At 38.0% G+C, this 22,520-nt stretch overlaps 1 protein-coding gene across 1 annotated transcript in view; it reads right to left on the reverse strand.

Moving 5' to 3' along the window:
• SLIT2 (slit guidance ligand 2) overlaps positions 1–16,420 on the reverse strand; it is a 412,300-nt gene extending 395,880 nt beyond the window's left edge. Inside the window, 3 exon segments of the mRNA XM_043972009.1 lie at positions 9,655–9,726; positions 10,940–11,011; positions 14,200–16,420. Coding sequence (XP_043827944.1) covers positions 9,655–9,726; positions 10,940–11,011; positions 14,200–14,378 — 323 coding nt within the window. The 5' untranslated portion in view covers positions 14,379–16,420.
• Positions 16,421–22,520: the final 6,100 nt, after the last annotated feature.

Consider the following 22,520-nt stretch of genomic DNA (forward strand, 5'->3'; position numbering starts at 1 on the left):
CCTCAATAAGTTTATAAGTATAAGTATGTAATACTCAGACAAAACTGAAGAATTTGGTACAAAATATTTAGTAATATAAAATGTAAAATCATTGGAACACAGCCTTAAAGCAAGGGAGAACTAAGGAAAGAAAACATCAACACAACAAGTAAAATATGTGTGAGAAATAGAGTCATTAGTGAGGGCAAAGATCCCAATGATATTTTATTTCAGTATACTTTAATGGTTCTGTGATTTTATCAGTTTATTTCATCCATTAGAGTAGATGGCAACCTAACCATGATTTTTATCCTGTTCACACCTAGGCCATGTTCCCCTACAAATCCTCCACAGAGGATTCTCCCAAGATGTGGTAGAGCTTCCTCCTTTTTTTTTTTTTAATAACTTTTATAGGTTACAAAGTGCTCACCTAGCTTAGCAACCTATGATCTCTTTTTACTGTCACATAACCAGCTCTCCACTTTTCCCATAGGCACATTCCCCTTTTATCATTTCTTTTAAACACTAGAAATATGCTATAGCATACTTGTAGCTACCATGTTTCTGTCCATTGCCTTTTGGAATTTAATGCAACTTTGATTCTTCAGAGGCAGCTGAGTGGCAATGGACCTGGAGCCTGGAAGACCTGAACTCAAATTCTATCTCAGACACTCACTAACTATGTGACCCCAGGCAAGTCATTTAATCTCTGTCAGCCTCACTTTTTCTTCATCTGTAAAATGGAAATAATGGTAATAGCACCTACCTCCCAGGGTTGTTGAAAAGATTAGAAGGAGCTCATATTTTTAAAGCACTTGGCAAAACTCAAAGTTATATAAATGTTTACTATGATTATTATTATTCAGTCACCAAGGCATTCCATGATTCCCAAACATATAACATCGCTGGAAGAATATTTTTGTTCCATTTTTATTGGTACATTTTTTATAGGAAAGCAGTTTAAGACCATTGAAAAACATTATGTAATTTCCCAAATGCAATCCAACACACTCTTATTATTTTTCAATTTGGGGCACAACTGCTCTTTATTAATACTGACATATTCAATATTGAGTATATCAATTTGGATAAACAAGCCATCCTGTCAAAGTCTGCACAACAAGCATATTTTTATCTCTTGTTATCTCTTACAACTATAAAAATGTCTCTTGAGTAATTATATATTTCATTAAGGAATCCCTAAAATGTTTTGGAGTTTGAAGCAATTGGTACAAGATAATTGATGAAAGGTAGCATCAGATAGGTCTCCTTATCTATATACAATCTCTCTGCCTTTGAGGTTTTGGGAAGAGCATTCTTCAGGAAAGTGGTAAACTTGTTTTAATCCTTGCTTGATAATTAAACACAATCATCATTCTGGTTTTACCTATGTAGTCTTATACTATTGCATATGTAGGGATGGACATATATATATTATATATATATATATACACACATATACATGCACACATATGTATGAGACACATTTTCATTTAATTCATGAAATGTTTTTGTGACCAATGAACACAAACATAATAGGGTCTTGTATTCTTGGCAATTTTTGGTCAGTCATGTTTAAAGATGTGGACAGCAGTAGAGAATCCTTTGTGAAAACCTGTATTCATCAAAGATACCCTTAATATGTGTATAGGACATGCTCATAAAGATTAATCATTAGTCTTAAGGGATCAATAACTATGGCTGTTCTCTTGATTGACTTTTTTGAAAAACAACTCTCTGCATTTTTTCCTCTATCCTTTTGGTATTTTCTATTCCCTGATGTTTGTAAAAACAAAACAAAACAAAACAAAACAAACCTCTCAAAGCTTTCAAGATAGTGAATATTTTAGTAGCCAATTTAGAGCATGACAACAAAACAACATTATCTATAACAGTAAATACATCTTTGCTAAATCCTAGGCAGTACTATATCAAAAGAATCCCTCCACTTTAAATGACTCAATGAAGTTTAAAATTGGACTGACTGCCACAGAACAATGAAACAGCGCAGAATGAGCTAAGGGCGTCAGCCAGGGGAATGTATGCTAACAAATAGAAACCTACAGGAGTTCCATTTAATCAAACCAGGTGGGTCAATTATCCATTGTTCAGAGCACTCATACTCAATTATGCACAAGGCAAGATGTACAAAGATGGAGAATGACATCCTGACATCCCACTTCAGTAAATGGCTTGAAATTATGTCCTCATGCATGGCACTGATGCATTTCCCTTCTGCCTCCTAAACAGTCTACTGCCATATCATGTACACACCATGACTGATTCATAGCCCTTGTGATGGCTATTCACAGCATCTGCAAGTGTATGCAACATGAATTTCCCAGCTCGTTCTCCCACATAAAGGCAAGATGGAAATGTTTGGTCCTAGTCCACCAGGAGAAATGAGAAAGCACTCTAATAATTTCTTGCTTTTCACTGAGCCTTTTTTGGGTCTGTTACTCACTCTGAGAGATCTTACTGGCCAGCCTCTGAGATGCTAACAGTCTTTTTTTTTTTTTTAGTTAGGCAATTGGGGTTAAGTGACTTGCCCAGGGTCACACAGCTAGTAAGTATTAAGTGTCTGAGGCTGGATTTGAACTCAGGTACTCCTGACTCCAGGGCCGGTGCTCTATCCACTGCACCACCTAGCTGCCCCTAACAGTCTTTTAACTATTCCTTGCCAACTGCTCCTGCTACTTGGATGTGCATATTTAAATAACTTCTAATACTTATTTCCTTTCTGACCTTAGCCTTGTTTGAAGAATAAAGTTAAAACAACTACTACATTCTCATGACCCATATTTTTAACTTCATCTTTATGATAATATGGAAAGAAAGCTTCAAGTTTCCACCTACTTTATTTTCTCTTGCACTTTTAATTACTGCAGAATTATTATTTCTGAGATGCTTTTAATTCTGATGTTAAAAAAAATCCACGAGCATTTCTGAGCAACTCAGACGGAGTAAGTTTACCCTTTTACCACTGGGTGGAGAAGCTAAAAAAAATGTGCTTTATTTTATTTATTTTCTTTCTTGGTCCAGGCCTATGACTTCATTAGGGTGGGGAACTGATGTTAATTAAATTATTTCTTTTGATGTAGGTCAGCAATTGCTATTTGTAAGACTAAGTGGGTAGTATAGTCTTAGAGAGTTGCCTCAGATACTAAAAAGGTAAGTAATTTGCCCATAGGTCACATAGTCAGCATGTTTTAGATTTGAACCCATTTAGGACTTGAACCAATGATTAGGACTTGAACCCACTGCTTCCTGGCTCCAAGGCTAACTTTTATCTGCTATTGAACTACACTTGTTTTCTTTCATCCTCTATCATAATTCATCCATTCTCAGTATATGTTGGTCTTTGTTCTGTCTTTTTCCATTAATATTTTTACCCAAACAAAAGATTTAAAAATTATCCTTGAAAATTATTTTCATTTTCTAATGATCATATACTACTAAAAAGAAAAAGAAGAATGAAAATCATGTGTGTATATATACATAACTAAGGGTCAAATTTTACTTTTTCAGTAACTGAAATAACAGAAAATTCTAAATAGCTTTCTAGAGCTACATCTCTTATGAAACATCATGGAGAGACACATGGTGAAGTGTATATAATTTTTGATCATATGTCACATAACAAAGAAAGTGAATTTTTCCAAGACCTAGAAGGTAACCTCATTGACTCAATGAAGTCCCACATCCAACCCATTCTATGAACTCTTTTGGGGGATCAAGTTTGAAAATTTCACCTATCTAGAATCATCATCAATTGTGTGCGTCTGCCCATAGGTTGATGCACTGACTGTGGCAGCACTATCTGAATGTGTTACAAAGAGAAGACATTTATTTTACTGTTCTCTGTTTAACAGGTAGGTTTTTGAATGAATCTTATTCATAAATTGTTCTGTGTACATATCTTTCTCCAATAATGGCTATAGCTCTTTCAATTGAGTCTAGCGATATTTATATCAGACTGGCAGATAAAGTTGCTCAGAAAAAAATAGAAATAATATGTATCAAATCTAAAATAAAAAGCAGGCAGAAAAGCTCCCCAACAGTTTTTTTTTAAGTTGAGAAACTAAGTCAAGAAAGCAGAATTCAAACAACAGTATTTTTAATCTAAAGATACTCCAAATTAGTGAAACATACAATTAAACGTACAACATTTAACAATCTCTGCCTCTACACATATATTGTAACAGTGCAAACTAAACCACTCGTTGCAGAGTAAGTATAAAAGAGAGCATCCAGCAAACACTGGATCCTCACAAAGGATGAGCACAAAACAGATGTGGGAAAAATAAACAGCCTTGCTGCTTTAGAATTTATAAAAAGGTCTGCAAAAAGCAAACAGGTCTTCTCACCACAATTTAACTTCTAGGCCTATAAAAAGGGTCCCATGAGAAACTCTCATAGATGAATAAAATATACTACTTAAAGAAACATGGTAAATGTAAAAGCTTTGGGGGCTCACAAGTCAGACAGAGGAGTGGGAATTTTTTTAGGCTACTGCAATATTGTTCATACTTCTACAGTGAAAATTGTTCCCATATTTCATAAATGTCAAAGCGATGATACATAGTTGATGATTTAAAGTACTTTTGCCTCATATCTTCAACACATACCACTATTTGAGAACTAACTAATTTGTTAAAGAAATCCCTTAAAAATGGCTAGTTGTTTTAAAACCCAGGTGTGCAGGTGTCCAGGCACATTTCTTTTTAGACGGAACTTGTATTTTGTTTGTTTGTTTGTTTGCAAGGAGATTAGCACTTTGAGCTTGTCCTTGCTCCAAGAAAATAAACATGTTCTGTGAAGTGATGTAAGATTAGCTATAAGAAGAGGGATTCTCCATATCGTCAGTGAACAAGGAATAACTGGTGTTTTCCTTCAGACCTGTTCCACAACATACTCTTCCCCTGAGCTCACTGAGCACTATGAGCTACCTACAACAAAAATTCAGGAAAGAAGTAGTTATTCATGTCCTATACTTTGAGTCATCAGGCATGGGAGAGTGCATATATTTAGATTTTTTAAAAGCTATTTTTCAAAGAAATGGAATTATTTTGGTATCCATCCTGGTTATCATGTCCACTAAAATCCAGATTCAACATTCTATGTATGTTTACTTTGATTTTTAAGATGAAAGTGAATATTTGTGTCATCTTAAGAAACACTTTAAAGTGCATCAACCAGTTTCTTAGGTTATATAATTATTTGAAATAGATTACTGTAAAAAATTGTCAGGATCCTTTTTCTAAGGAAAAAAAAATCAGCATCTCAAAGGCAAAACACTAATTTAAAAAACTTGTAAATAGAAAATATAAAGCTACTAAATCTGGAGATGCTATAATAGGTATATTGATATTGACAATATGTATTAATAAGTTTTCTATTATAAAATACAAGCACACTTATTAAGGTTTTACCCTTTTTGCTGCACATTTAAACTCTTCTTTAAGAATATAGACTGGAAGTAATGCAAGATCACCAAAGTCTAATATTAATGATTTTCCATTTGCATGATTTTCCAGTGTGGTGTTGGTTTTCATTTATGTAGCCCAATAATACACATTTCATATTTGTCACACAAATTAATTTTCAAAAAAAATATGATGTTGTCAAAGGAAATGAAAATCCTGAAAAACCTCAAAACTTTCCCATACTCTTTGCTGTTACTGGAGCATTTTCAGTTCTACTTAATGGGAAAAAGAAAGCCTAACTTTCACTACCAGAAAATCTCAAGGGGATAGCATCCCCTGAAAAGGGAATGAAATAAAACTTACTACATAGAGTAGTATCCTATAAAACTATAAATGAAGAACACTGCATTTTACTAGTCCGATGAAATACAGTGTGACAGGAGAGAATATTTTTTGATCAATAAAGAACATAAGCTGCCAGATAAAAAGCTCCCTTGTATATTTTTTCACTGAAAATTCATTCAGATAAAAATTATCAGTTCTTATGTGTTCTAACACATATACAAATACATAGTCACCAAAAAAGCATGTCCTTGCTCTTAAGGTTTTAGTCCATTTTTTCTTAATTTATTCTTATTAAGTTAACAGTGTGAGTTTTCACCTAATCACATAAATGGATGTTTTAAAACATGTTGCCTAAACAACATTAGATTTATGAATATAATCCACATGAGCCATGCACTTAAGGTTTCATTCTAATGTCAAATAAGCAAGTTATTACAATTGTTGGTTATATACCATCTCCTGAAAATTTTGCTACCGCAATGGGTCTGTGAGAATAGAATGCTGTACCTGATGTCAGAAAGATCTGAATTCAAATCCAGACCCTGTGCCAGTTAATGAACTTCTGTCTGCCTCAGTTTCTTCGTCTATAAAATAGGGATAATTATAGCACCTACAGAGTTATTGTGTATGGATAAAAAGATATAACATCAGTAAAACTCAAAACTTAAAGTACTACATAAATACTATTTGCTATCATCATCATCAGACTATTAGAACCCTGGTGATGTAGATATATGTTGTGCAGTAGAATTATTTCATTTTCATAACCCCCTATGTTAATGATGAACCTGTGCCACCTGATTCTGGATACTTTATTTTATTAGACATTGAAATTAAACCTCATCCTGCTATTCACCCAAAATCTTACTGAAATTCTTCAGTTTGTGTTCTTTCTTCTCAATAAGAAAACACACTGGAGATTTACATTGATACCTCATGTTGGTTGCAGATACTGTCACTTTCATAAACAATTGGAAGGAAGTACACAAATGCTAGACACCCCTCCTCCCCTCAAAAAAAAATATAAGATGTGCTGCTTCTCTTCTATTTTTCTATTTTTCTCCCTGGACAAAGTTGTAACTAAGGCAACAAAAAAAGTATGACCAGAGAGAGTGACAGAGACAGAGGGACAGAGAGACAGAGAGAAAGAGAGAAAAAGAAGCACCTTAGAATATATTTAAGAATTCATTTGTAATTATTTTTGTTTCCCACCTATTTGTAAAAATGAAGACAATTTGAGAATGAATACTTTATACACACCTTTACTGTTTTTATTCAAATCTGCTCTTTAAACATTGACAATCAAACAAGTCACTGCACTATTTAAACATGAATGATAATTACAATATAAAATTGGTCATAATTATAGTAACCAAAGCTTAATCTATTGAAAATGAATGTGACAAATTAAAAAATTCACCTTAAGATTTTTAGGAAGGATACAAGATCATGCAATGATTGTAGCTAACTCATTGTACTCTTTTTTCAAGATTTCATTTTGAATCTTTCAAACTTGTCTCTAAACAATCAAATTTTAAAAGCTCCTGGCTCTAAATGAAACATAAAATTAAATGGGAAAGACCATGTTCTCAGTGTTGTTCAACTCTTTGTTGTGCTTAGAAAACTCCTGCATTAAACCAAAAATGGTTGGTTTCAAAGGCGCTTACATAGTTTGGAGAAATGTGTGCATCCACACAACTACTAACTATCCGCATACAAAAAGAGAAATATTTGAAAAGTGTATCCACAAGTTTCCTAAGAAATGGTTTTGAATTCCAGAGTCCCAAGGAGATGAATTGGCTGTCAGATAACAATGTGCCTCCATCAGATGGACTTGGCAGTTGTAAACAAAAGGAATTTTCTCAGCTTTTCCTCACAAATATGAAATATTTGCTCTTAGCCAACAGCTGGGGTGATTTAAAGAGGTCCTGCATATATATTAGTTTTCATTCAAAATTACAAATCCTCCTCCCACCCTGAAACATCTGACTGAGTCTTAGTATAATGGAAAATTGTTCTGGGATGAAGTGAAATTCCCAGGAGAAAAAAAAAGTTGAAAAAAAAATAGGACCTACTTATAACCCTAATCAAATTTCAGGTCATAACAAAAGCAACTAATTATTTTTTTAAAGAAATATACAGTTAAAATTATTCAAATCACACAACTCCACCTTGAAAAAGAACAAGAAAAGGATTCTGTTTATGCATGTTATCATATTGATTTGTACTTATTTAAACTGTAAAAGAAGAAAAAAAAAGTGTACCATTTTAAGCCATTACGTTTTTACCAGCACTTTTAAATCATGCATAATCTGGAGTCTTAATTTAAATTAATTCAACATCACAAGTGACTACTTATGATTAAGTCCAAAATACTGCACATTACAAAGGAAGATGATTGCTCATTTTGAATGAATATCTTATAGCTAAATCCCTACATAAAGTATTTTAAAAGAAAAAAATGGCCTGAAAATGACTTTGGGCGACTACTGATGATTGATCTAGAACCATATATTCTAGAAATCTTCAACTAGCATCACAAGAACATTCTGAAGTCTCATAATTGGTCAGTAACCAGAGTTTATTGTAAAATTAGCTATGATTTTTCTGAAAGTCAATTTCAGGTAGTAATAATTAAATTAGTTTCAAACTATACAAGTATATTAATATAAATACAAATTATCATATAAAATTTATAATGTACTGAAAGAAGTATTTTTTCTGTTTTGCTAAATTTAAGACAAAAAATATGTTCTATAGGTTTATCAACACTTTCTAAATGATCAATTTATTCTTCTTCACTTTGGGGTAATGATAAGACTATAACTTTTGCCTGTGGGCCCACAGCGAACTTGAATGTGTACTTGTATCTTATGCAAATAACATGTCTCACTCTACCCCACCCCAAGAACTTCTGATCTTACATGAAGCCATTCATGCTGATTCAGTAAGAATTTTCTATTCATGTTTCCAACTATATGAAATTATTCTTTCCGTAAAGCAGAAGTATTGAAATTTTATAAAAATATTTGAAACTCAAGTTCCCAATTTGGGAGTTGATAACATCATTTCCAAATGAAAAGAGAAAAATATATCCTTTTATCCTAAAAAAAGAGAGTAATGTATAGAATACTAAAGATAAAGATCAAATCAGGTATATAACAAGTAGACATAAATATCAAGATACATTATATATTGTACTTTAAACATATTTATCTAGCTACTATAAACATAAGAACACTAGGAGGAAATCATCACATTAAAGTCTGACTTCTGTTTTTGGTCTACTTATAAAATTACCTAAAATTTAATTCACAATATCAATAGACTTCACTTACATTTCTACCCATGTATTTCATTTTTTCCCTCTCCTACCAACTAGGAATGTCAAATGCTGCAATAAGAGTGCAATAACATTGTGACAATTGACTGATATATTCCAAGTGTGAATTTTCACAGGAAAAAAAAAAAAACTTTAAGAGAAAGTAGGAATTTAAAGCATATTATTCACTAAGTGAGAATACAAAATATTTTAATCAATTATGATGAGAAGAAACATCTAACTAACCTTGCATCCTAGGGTAGGCAAATAATATAAAATATTGTGGACAACAAGGGGAAAATATCAATACATCTGAGTATCGAAAATAAGACTACTGACTTCCAAATCAATATCCTCCTTAAGAAAATTAGTCTTTATTGTCAATATTTACTTTTATTTAGTAATTCTTATTTTGGACCTTCACCTATTGTCTAGTTATCTTAAAAATAATATATTCTTTTCCCTTTAGAATAAACAGCATAGAGGTCATAGCCTATAGTTTTTACAAAGTGCTTAGGATACAAGTAAAAAAGAAAGACTAACAAATTATGTTTTCATTAATGTAAAATTAAAAGTACTTACAGTCTCTCCAGTTCCTTAAGATCCTGAAATGCTCCTCTTTCAATAGTACTAATCTTGTTCTCCATAAGCTGACTGGAATAAAAAAAAAATGTAAATTTAAATTCCACCAGGAATAGTCAAACACTATATTTTAAGCAACTAGTAGCTTATAATCTTCTCACTTTTATTTATTTAGTTTTAATATCTACTATTCAGCTTAATAATGGCACTTTGGGGTGAATAAAGCAAAAGAAACATTTACAACTTACAAATTTAATGGCAAACACTAATGCCAGTTTCTGTTGCTCAAAACCTTTCCAGTTCAAATACTCAAACTTCTTTTAAGAATACTGTTTGCCCTAAAGAACAAGAAATCAAAGTGCTGTTTTGTGATTGTTGCATGGCAGACATATATACACATATATGCAAAGATAGGTTGGTATAAATGTGTGTACATATGTATATAGATATATGTGTATGTGTACATATACATGCATGTGTATATATGTATGCATTCTGTTTTCTGTAACCAAAAAATGAATACACAGTTACCACAATTCTTAATTCACAGTTTCACATCAGCACTTGAATGAATATGGTAAAACCCTATCTCTTAAAACATGAAAACTAAAAATAGTTACATACTTAACAAAAGTACATAATTAATATAATTGCAAATAACTACAATTTTTCTGTGGGTAAAATTATTTTTTAATGTTGCATCACTGCTCACTCACAATTAATAAGCCCAATGGATAAAGAAGTATTCACCATTCTATATTTTGCCCTAAAAGCCACAATTTACCAAATTTTATAAATACTACCTCTGGAACAGCTAAAAGTTAAAGAACTGTTAAGAAAGGATATTTCCTTAATAGATATGGAGAATTATATTTTAATTGAAAAGCTCATGAAGTGACTGTTTCAAGTTTAGGAATAAAGTGCATACCAGCAATTCTCCTATTGCTAAAACCTATATACTTTAGGAAACTGATTATTTTCAACTACATAAGCTGCAGTCACAAACTATTTTCCTTTCTAGTTCTGTAAGAACCAAAAATATACTGATGGTGAGTACCTTAAAACATAATGGGATGTTATGGTTTTGTACTACATAGGAATCTTCCAATGTTTATAATAATATATTGAAATGATTTTGTTATTTACATATTAGAAAAGGGAATAATAGAAAGGAAACATAACTCTCTTAAAGGATATGCTTGTGGCATTGACAAGACTTTTAAAGGTTGCCACAAAATATACAACTCAAAAGCAAATCTTCACAAAGCATCAAACTCACACTTACAGAACTCTGAGGTGTCTAAGGCCAGCAAAATCCGTCTTTGTGACTCTTGTGATATTATTTCCATTCAAATCCCTAAGAGAAATAAAAGCAGTGAGAACAAAATTCAATTTTCTTTCACTTCATTTTACATTTAAAAAATCATGCAAAAATAGCAAGAATCTGAATGTACAACAAAGCCAATTCTCATTTTGTTTGGTTTAAGAACTAATTAGGAGGTAGAGTTGGGGGTGGGGGGAGGTAACCTGGAAAGAAGTTAGAAAGTATTTCCTAACTTTTTAATGAGAGAAGTTTGTAAAGTTAATTCATTCTGATATGCCTGTGATACGTTAAATGTAATAGGATTGATATCACTCAAGCCTTACTATATCGCAAAGTTCTTCTAGGATTCTTAAAGATGTCATTCAGAAATTTTGCACTTAAATTGGAAATATAATGTAACTTTGTTACTGTTAGGCAAATCCTAAGAACTTTTCAAGAAGTCAAAATAGCAATTTGTTCAAACAGACCCGGTAGAGCTTTTAAAAATACATTTAGAAAAGCACACAACACCTTGTGGCAAAAACTTCCCTAGGCAAGTCCAAGAAATGCCATCAAAAGGAATGAACTTCAAAGATTTGCATTTACAAGCATTTACCTTCCAACAATCCTATGTTTGTATGAAAACTCAACTCTTCATTTGCAGCCCAAGGAACCCCACTGTGACTGTAAAGTGAAAACTCCTTGCAGAGGCAATAATGGAAATAGGATTCAGGCCCTGACATTTTTGTTCAGATTTCAGCACCATTTTTCCTTCTGGAGTTACTACCTCTTTTTCTTGACTCTTAGGTCAAAATCTAAACTCTCCCTGGTTCCAATAATTCCAAGTAAAACCAGGCTTTACTGCGGTCTGAATGTGCTCCTTGATAGAAGAAAACACTATTGCAGTGAGCCCTACCTTTGACTTTGTTCTATCTCCGGCACAAAGGATGTGTTTTTAATACTAGTATTTAAAAGTCTAGCTAAGTAACCTTTCTTCTGAACCACTTTACAATTTCCTTCCCCCTCTCCCAAAAAATCAGAGACCTGAAATTCATTGGTATTTCTTTGATAAGTGCAGTTCCTCTTTGTTGAGTAAGACATGCTTGTACTTAAATCTTTAAATTGTTCTGAACAGCATGAAATGGCAAGTGCTAAAGAAAGAATTTTGAATCTGGTCTGGTGTCTTCTCATTTGCCCTTCCCTGTCCCACTCCACAGAAAGTTAGCAGTAGGTTGTTTGCTTAAGCCTACCAGTCTTTCAGAGACTATTCCAGTTGATCTATTAAGTACTTTAACACAAAATTCACAGGGACAAATTAGGTGGATCACATATTGACAAGAAAATCCCTGATAGGGCACAACTTGCCCAGAACTGAAGACTGCAGACGTCACATAGAGGAGTAGTGGGGGCTGGCCAGTACTGATGGAAGCCATTTACAAAGGAAAAGGGGGAGGGCAAAATTTGGCATCTTCACTTGTGTGGGTCAGAAAATAATTTGTAATTCATGAGAAATATAGTTCCTATATGGGAAAAAATGTTGCCCTGTACAAGCAAGTGCTTCAAAAAGCTGCCCATTTCTGCATGTCATAAAAGAGATTTTGGGAAAAGATAAACAGTTGTAAATGCCAATTTCCCATCTGCTCCACAAACACAGGCCACTGAAGGGAAGTGTTTGGTAATTACTTGGATAATTCAGGCTTTTCTTTCCACCACCACCCCCAAGAGCACATAGTTTTGCCTGAAAAAAAAAAAGTAAAATAACTGACAAAAAAGAGGATGGTAGACTGTTGGGGTGGGGGGAATCAATGGGAGTGGCGGAGAGAAAGAAGGGGGAGCATCGCCTAATTGCTTATTACAGATAATTGCCTCAATCCTTCACTTCACTGAACCAGGGCAGACCTATACAATGATCTTGTGGACCATTCAAAACGGTTTCTGGCTTTATTTCTTTATTATAGATTTATAGGGGTTTGAAAGAAGGAGAAAACGGGGAGGGCAGAGATGGAGAAAAACAGAACTGCCACATAAAAGAGAGACAGCCATGGCAGTGGCTGGGGGAGGGGGTGGAGGGCGGGCGGCCGCGGAAGGTCGTGAGGAATCGGACAGACTTGGTGTTGGGGGCAGCCCGGAGCAGAGGAGGCCAATGGTTTGTCACCGGAGTGCCTGCTCCACATAAGTTACAATGAGGCTCAGGTTTTCCCAGTTTTAAAACTTCGTCTAGGTATGAACAGATTTCACTCTAAATTGTTTGGCATTTTTCAGGTCGACCCTCTGCATAGTAAAGCATGCCTCGTCCTAACACCCTCTTCCTGGACCTTAACAGAAGGAGGAGGGGAGGACGTTGGGAAGGGAGAGGGGTGGACTCGGAGGGGGAATTACTTTCTCCTCGATCCTGCGACTTTCAGCCTTTCATTGATCGGGCTCTTACTCCTCCTACGGTCCTTTGATAAGCAGCAGACCGAGCGAGACCAGCAACCTCATTACTCCCTTATTATCCCTCCCTCCTCTTTCTAGTGTGAAACACAAAGCAGTGGGACTAATGTTTTAACTTCTTTCATGTCGCCTAACATTACGCTGCGCAAGCCCATGATGAGAATAGCAGCGAGGGGGACCTGAAACCAAACCGCGAGTGTCAACAACAACAGGGCAACTGGATCTGGTGTAAAAATGTCACGTTTCCCTCATTGAGTCCACTTCCCTCTCTGGCACCCCCCCCCCCTTGCCCCCGCCCGATAGCCAACCCGGGATTGAAAGTAGGAGGGAGAAGATAGTGGAGGGAGGAGAGCAAAGAGAAGCAAGCCTATTACACATCCCATAAACCTCAAGACCAACTCGACAGCACTTGGCCCTCATTCCTTTTCCAAGGCTATCCTCATGGCCTGCGCGCCCTCTTCTCTCCCCATCCTTGGGTAGGGAATGCAGAGTAGGGGGGAGGAAGCAGGAAAGAGGGAATGCCAGCTAGTGGAGGGGCACATTTTCTTCTCCTGGATCATGCCTGAGGATTCCTAGGAACTGACCTTGGGCAAACCGTTTATCCTTCCTGGGCCCCAGTTTCATCATCTGTAAATGAATTGGAGGGTCCCCTCCGGCTCTACCTATACTATCCTAAGAACTGTCCCGTTCCAGACTCTTAGAGGGGAGGGTTCTGGTGGAAGAGGAGAGAGGTTGGTCGCTCAGGGGATGGCAAGGAAGATGGGGGAGGGGGGCTGCGCGGGAGGAGTAGGAAGGGGTGCGTTACTCACAGCCTCTCGGTGTTGCGAGGGATATTCCTCGGCACGCTGCGCAGCGCCAGCCCATGACAGTCTACGGTGCTCCCAGAGCAGGAGCATTGCGCCGGGCACGACTGCGGCGCCACCTTGCTCAGAACTAGCAGCACTAATCCCAACGACAGGGACAGCTTCTTAAAGCCGAAGCCACACATCTTCCTCCTCCTGTCTCGCCTTCCTCCAACAAGCCCTTGAAGATACCACTCCGCCCGCGCCCCCAGGGAACAATCCAAAAAATCGGAGGTACAGATTCAAAGCTTCGAGCCAGACGACAGTGCCCCCCCTCCAAAAAAGGGGGGGATGTAATAGTAATAAAGATAATAATAAATGCACTGCAACACACACACACACGTCTCCCACCCCCTGTTATCTCCACCCCTCCTCCTGGCAGGCGCGACTTCGGGAAGTTTAGATCTGCGAAGATCACAGAACAAACAGTACAGTGCCCGACTTTACTGAACACCAAGGTTGGAGAGTCCAGCAATAAGTCCGAAGGTTTGTACGCGTCCCCTCTTGTCCAAAGATCAAGTTGGCGGTAAAAGCAGCCGAATCCTCGTTCTCCTCCTGACGGCAAAGACGGTGCAGGACGAGGCTGTGTGTGCGTGTGCGTGTGTGTGTGTTATCTGAAAACACACACGTTCACCCCTTACAAACCAGAAAGGTTCTCTCCGGTTATCGATTTCTGGAGGCGTGTTTTATGAGAGACAGGGAAGGTACAGGGAAGTGGGGGGGAAGGAGAGGGAGAGAGGTCAACTTAAACAGGGTAGGGGAGAGGCAAAAAAAAAAAAAAAAGCCCCCGCCAGCGAAACAAACTCGAGTCCAGCGAGCTACCAGCCACACTATCCGCGTTTGCCTAGAACTGCACGCTTTCTGCGAAACTGCATTGCGACCAGTGGCCGCCACAGAGCACCACACAAGCAGCCGGGGATGGCGAGGGTGGGCGCCTGGGCTAACCGCAGCTCAGTTCACGCACTCTTCTCCCAACCTGCAGCCACAGCCGCACTGAGCAGTGCGTTCACTAGCCGGAGGACGGTTTGTAAAACGCACATGCACTTCTGGGAAAAGCAGGGCTCCGCAAATCAACCTCCCAAACCTCTTCAAGACCCAGTTTGGAGGCAAGGAAAATTGTCAAATGGTAATCAAACAGGAAGGACGAGTCATTTCCCAAAGAGGCTTCTTGGTGTTCCTTCTCTCTACCACCACTCTTTGGGAGGAGGGATGAGAAGGCCAAGTTTAGCAAGAAATCTTCAAGACTGAATGAGTACAGGCTTTGAGAATGTTTCCTAATTAGGCAGGCAGGGGCTATTTTCAAGAAGTGTAGATGTTCAGGTTGAGCATCCGGCCAGAGTAGTCCTGTGGTCTATAGTGGTAGTATTATCCACAGCTCCGGGGTGTATGGCAAGCGGGGATGAAATGAACTGAGAAGAAAAGACAGCAGCTGAATGTCATGCATGTGTGTGTGTGTGTGTGTGTGTGTGTGTGTGTGACACCCCCCCCCTCGTTTCCCGGATACAGTAGCTCTGCACACACACCTGATGGGAAAGGTAGAAACTGAATCTAGTTGAGCCAGATGAGGGGTTCCTGGCCCTCCGAGAGGATCCCTTTGCAGTCACCGGGGAAAAAATAAGGTGGTCCCTTTAAAGTCCAGGAACTTTTCCCTACGTTTGATCTTGCCGGCCCACAGCCCTATACAAGAAAGATGCCCCACAAAGATGGGCTGTCCGCAATTCCCGACGGTGCACCTGACTCTGGGGTTTCAATAAAGAGCAGCCCAACTGGTTCCAGCCCCTTCAGCTCTCCAGTCAGCTTTTCCCTCCTCCGGAAAGGGAGTTTGGGAAAAGGGAGGTAGTCCACGGGTGGGGTGGGGAATAAGGGAGGGGGCTCGCTCTTCGGGTTCCCTAGACCCCAGTCAATGTTTAAACAATAGGACGCAGCATACACAAGGCGGCCAAGTCTCCGATTCCCCAAAGAGGCAAAGGTGGGTTTGTTGTGGTAGGAGTTGTTCGCTGTTGCAGCTTGGCGCTGCACTGTGCGTGTCTCGCAAAAGGACAACAAAAAAGCTGGCAAATGCTTCTCAATCAAGCCTGCTGGCCCGCTCTAAAGATTCCGCTTTCCTTCTCAGCACACAGGGTTTGCCCGGGAAGAGCAGCAGCTTTTTCTTGCGTCCAGGAACAACAACCCCATCACCACTGCCATCCTCCTCCTCCTCCTTCTCCTCCTCCTCTTTTTGACCACGTTTGGCTGCTGCTGGGCTGCCGCCTCCGCCGCCGCTGCTGCCTCTGTTGCTGCTGCTGCTGCTGCTGCTGCTGCTGTTGCTGTTGCTGCCGCCGCCGCCGCCGCTGCCGCCGCCGCCGCCACCACAACAGCCGCCTCCGACGTCCGGGCACTTCTCAAATAAATAACACCGAGTGAGAAGTTAACCACGCTCTGTTCTTATATACCAGCTGCGGAGCCCCCACCCCCTCCGGCCACGCCCAAAGCCACAGGCGCCGAGCTCACTGGCTGGGCAGCTTCCGAAGCCCAAGTACCTCGCAGGGAGAGAGGTGAGAGCCCTAGGGAGAAAGGGGATGGGAGCTGGTAGGGAGGGCAGCTGAGCAAGGTCGGGGATGGGCACACACGAACACACGCGCGCACAAACACACGTACATCAAGTTAGGGGTAGAAAAGAGGTTCTTCCACCTCCCACCTCCCACCTCCCGCTCACCCAGCTCAGAGAGGTGACCCGATGGTTTGCAATGGTTGAAATCGCCGTTGCTTTAGCGAGAAAAGGAGTGAGCTTTATTGAACTACTGCGAAGAAATACACGGGGAAGTCAATAATGCAGCTTTTACCACATGTTCCTGAAGGGGATCGCTCAGTGTTGGCAAACATATATGCACACAAATTTACAGAAGTAGATCTGTGGGAGCACACGCGCGCGCGCGCGCGCACACACACACACACACACACACACACACACACGTGTATGTTTTGGAGAGCTTTAAAGTTTAAGGTTGCTACAAGTTCAAAAGCTATGCCACCCCCCCATTCTTTCCTTCTACATGTTACCCTCTTCCGCTTAACCCCTTCTCTATATCCATACACTTAACAGCACTCCTTTTGAAGGACGGTCTTAAAAATCAGGACATTGATGAAGGGCTAGGGATTTTGTTTCTCTACAAACAAACTAGCAAATCATTGTAGCCATTCAACCCTTTATCTCAGGAGGGTAGTTCTATTTTTTTTTTCTCTCTCTTTTGAAAGAGTTTCTTTGCCTCTTCCTTTCTCTGTAATAAGTCCAAGTCTGCAATATGGCCCAAGGACAGCAGCAGTCACCTTTATTCTCGCAGAGCCCTTTGTACCTTTCATTCTATGATCATATTCTATTCTGTATAGTTATTGCATATTTGCTTATGTGTATATCTCCCCACCTCCCTCCCTCCACCTTCCAAATTGTAAATTCTAGACAGGGAAAAAAACAAGTTTTAATTAGAAAACACTTAACTTTTCCCCCTTTGCCTAGAACAAGCTTTATGTAGAGCAATTTCAATAAAGGGCTGACAAATGTTTAATCAATGAGTGAATCTTAGCAAATGAACTTTGGCGTTGTGTATTTACTTAGTGGTAAACACTCTGGGCTTCAGTTTTCTCTTCTATAAAATCAAAGAGTTGGAGGAGATAATCTCTTAAATCCCTTCCAGGTCTAATCACATCCCTTTCCCCAGTCACCACCAACACTAGTAGAACGTAAGCTCCTTCAGGGTTGGGTTAAGTTTTCTTTTTGTGTCTTAGTCATCCAGTTGTAGAATGCCTTGCACATATTAGGTACTTATTAGACAGTCTTTGAGTGAATTGGATTGGATATGATTCTATGAAATGAATTGACTTCTTCCACTAGAAAGGGAAATCTTATCCTGCCGCTTTCAAATTACTTTTATAGACTTACTGGAGATCTCTCAGTGATTAATTTATTCGTTCCTTTTGTGGAGATATGCTCAACCAGGGTCTCCCAAAAATGCCCTACTAGGTCTCCCCTGTCCAAACTTACCAAATTATCCTTCCATATAAGCTAGGGCTAGCTATATCTTTGCCACTCTGGGATTCTATGACCCTTTTTTGGCTATGTGCATAATAATTGGGTTAACACCTGCTATTCCCATTCTAATGCTCATGTCCATAGCCCAGCAGCCTCATTCTTTTGAAGAGTTCAACACACAACACTTATTACCTGATTTGTCCCTTCAGATTTGTGTTTAATCATATTTCAGGGTATGGTTTTATAATATCCTTAAGGATTAGAAAGAATCAGTTTATCACACTCATTTCACACACAGCGTCACAGGATTTAGTATTGGAAAGAACTATGGAGATCACTTAGCCCAAGGTTTTTTAAACCTTTTCCACTCACCACCCTTTTCCCCTCTGAGAAAAGTCTTATGTCACGCTGGGTATATAGGTATATAAAATAGGTATACATAACCCTTCACTGTTGCCAAATTCTTCAAGACCCCCACATCCAGTTACAGGACCCCATATGGGGTAGCAACACACAGTTTAAGAAGCTTTGACCTAGCTGGCTGTCATCATATTAGATATAAAGAAAAATGAAGCCCAGCAACACGAAGTAACTTGTCCAATATCACATAGGTACTAACATCTGGGAAATGGACAAAGATCTTCTGTAAGTAAATTTAGTGTTCTTCCTACTCTCACACTGGGAAAACAGAAAGAGTATCTTGCTCAAGATTAAATAGTAAGTATCCATAGGTGCTAAGGAGTCCTCCTTCACATGTCACCCAGAAAAAAAAAGGCTTGTCCCTCTAATAAAATAAATTAAATTGTTTAAAATATGATCTTAGTAGTTTACTTCACACCTGTGAACCTTGTCAACTACCAAAGAGAACTAGATAAAAACAGTCACATAAAGCAGCCTTTAAGATCTATATGCTCCAACCCAATTAATGAATTTCCTCTTTTTAAATCACCCCAAACATGCCCTCTTTGTGAATATATCTAGGAATAAAGGTCAGTCAACAAGTCTTTAATTTAGCATTTACTATGTGCCAGGTACTATACTAAGCCCTGGAAATAAAAATATACACAAAACAAAAACAAATCCCCAAGACATTTCCTGCCCTCAAAGGGCTTATTTAGGAAAGACTGGACATAAAAGAAAGGTGAAATACAAGGAGTAGAGGGAGAAGATGTGATCCAGCAGGGAACTGAAAGATAGCTAATCAAATAGCCCATTTCATTTTTTGGATTGCCTCAGCTATTAGGAAGTTCTTATATTGAATCAACATTTTCCTTCCTCAAAATTCCCCTCCCTAGTATCTTCTGTTCTGCCCTTGAATTAACACACAGTAAGTGGACCTTACCTTGTCCACTGAATGGCTCTTTAAGTATTTGGAGACAGCCACTTGTTTCTTCTGTTTCCTTATCTTCTTCCAGTTAAGCCTCCCTCAGTCATTTCCTAAACAATATGGTTTTGAGACCTCTAAGTGTACTGCTTGCCTGCATTTGGAGTACAGTTCATCAGTGACACAGAATTTCAGTGTCTAATGTGTTACTTGTCTATGCATATATATATATATATATATATATATGCATTTTAATGACACCCATGTTCCATGCATTATCTTTGTTTTAATGTAAAGAAAAGTCACAATCACAAATTTTGGTATTATGTTTTTCTGATAATAAAGAACTGACATAATTTGTGGTCACATGCATACAGAAGTGTAGTTGTTTTATAGTTGGCCATAGAAGGTACCACCATTCTGAGTGGAGGTCATTAAGAAAACAGCAAAGTTGTAACTAATTATTTTTTGAAAGACATGGCATGTTAATCTTCTTGGGTCATCGACTTTTAAGTTAACTAAATGGAAATTTGTATGCGTGACCTGGCTACTTTGGTTTTTTAAAAGTATTTATTTCATCATTTTTGCAGTGTTCTTGAAAGGTGTAGAAGGTAGTATAATCTATAGTAACATTAATTGCCAACTCCTAATTCTGTGTGTTTAACTTCACCACAAAATTGAGATCTCAGTGGTTTTTTTTTTGATTCTCTAATACCCAACATGGCTAACACAGTCTGTGGTGCCTATTGTCACCACATGAGGTCTCCATAAATCCTGACCTGGATTAGTAGACATGGAATTGGCTGTAGTCTACATTAAAGACTTCTCTGTTATTCTGGGAATGGATCCAGTCACTACAGTAATTTAAAAAATAATACAGGGCTCCCAACAACTCACACCTCAGGATGAAATGAATTTTTTAAAAAAGTTATTTTTCTTCACTTTCATTTTTTTTAAAAAGGGACTAAGGGGGGCAGCTAGATGGCGAAGTGGATAGAGCACGGGCCCTGGAGTCAGGAGTACCTGAGTTCAAATCTGGCCTCAGACACTTAACACTTACTAGCTGTGTGACCCTGGGCAAGTCACTTAACCCCAACTGCCTCACTAAAAAAAAAAAAAAAGGGACTAAGGGAATTGACAGTGTTGTCTATGATTCATAGCAGAAAGCATTACTCTTTAAAACTAATTTTTTTTTCTTTTTTTCAGGATTGATCTTCATGACACTTTTCAATTAAAACCAAAATACCCTGTGCTTGTCTCTTCAAAACAAGGACAACAAACATTCTTATGTCTATTATCTCATTTGCCCTTCCAGTATCCATCAACATAAAGAACATATAGGGTCTCCTAACAATGGAGTTAGCTTCACTGCTTTACCTGGGGTCAGAGCAGTCCTTCAATCTCACTTGGGTTGGTGGAGATACAAATTCTTCAAAGCCAATGCCTCTCTGCCCCCTCTTGCTTCAGCTTCCCTCCTACCCAGTCTCCCCCATCACCACCACCACCACACATACTTATTAAAGTATTAAAGCTTTGGGCAGGAAGGTGGTCATGTTGGAGAAATCCCAGACCATTTTAGTATAATAAATATGGAAATGCCAGCAAGCCCCTAAAAATAGTTTATCTGGAGATCTTTAGAATTTTACTAGACTAGACCAGTAAAGAAACTACTGAAATAAGTAAGTATTTTTGTTGTTGTTGTTTTACTAAAGGAATTTTAAAAGTAATAATAATAAACATTTTAATTTAAAGTGTTGAGTTCCAAATTCCATCCCTCCTTCTTCTCCCAACCCCCTGGGGTGATAAGTAATCAGATATAGGTTATACATGTGCAATTATGTAAAACATTACCATATCTGTAATTTTATATAAGAATACTTGAATAAAAGAAAAAAATGAGAGAAAGTGAAAAATAGTGGGCTTCAGTCTGTGTTCAATCAATATCAGTTCTTTCTTTGGAGGTGGATAGTATGTTTCATCATTAGTCCTTTGGGATTTTCTTGGATCATTGTATTGCTGAGAATAGTTGTCATTCACAGCTCTCCATCAAACAACATTGCTGTCATTGTGCACAATGTTCTTCTGGTTCTGCACACTTCACTATATCTCAGTTCATACAAGTCTTTCCAGGCCTTTCTAAAATTATCCTGTTTGTCATTTCTTATAGCACAATAATATTCCATCACCATCATATACCACAGCTTGTTTATCCATTCCCAACTGATGGGCATTCCTTTGATTTCCAATTCTTAGCTAGCCACTACAAAGAGAGCCTCTATAAATATTTTTGTACAAATAGGTCTTTTTTCTCTTTTGTAGGATGTCTTTGGGATATAAACCTAGCAGTGGTATATAAGCAAGTATTTGAGAGTGGTGGTGATGAGAGGTAGACAAAAAATAGACAAATTAATTCTACAGTTTGGCACCCACATAAAACCAATCGCAAACCTTAAAGTGCTATATAAATTTTTCTGTTATTTTTGGACTCTCCTGGTACCTTTAGTTTCACTGGGGTTTTGATTGTTTCACATGCCAGACACCCTCTAGGGGGCACCAAAATATTTTACCAGGCAGCTCCATGATGGTGTATCGTATTCTTAAGATAGACTCCAAGGCTGGAAGAGCATTTTTTAGGTAGGAAACTGGGGCTAAATGACTCAGGCATGGGATTTAGAGCTAAAAGAGGTATTATAGATAATTTATTCCAACATCCTCATTTTACAGACGAGGAAACAGCCTCAGTGAGGTGATAGAACTTGCTCAAAATCTCACAGTAGCCAAGCCAGGATTTGAACCCAGGTGCTCTAATTCTAAATCCAGCTCTCTTGTCACTACATCATGCCCAATTTGTATCAGAAGTAGAAAGGGCACTGCTGAGTTTAATTAGTTTTCCATGAAGTCCATTATATGAATTGCATGTGGTATGTTGATGCTATGATTTGTTCTTAGATTTTAAGA

Source organism: Dromiciops gliroides, chromosome 6 (assembly GCF_019393635.1).
Source record: "Dromiciops gliroides isolate mDroGli1 chromosome 6, mDroGli1.pri, whole genome shotgun sequence".
In the NCBI taxonomy this organism is placed as follows: domain Eukaryota; kingdom Metazoa; phylum Chordata; class Mammalia; order Microbiotheria; family Microbiotheriidae; genus Dromiciops; species Dromiciops gliroides.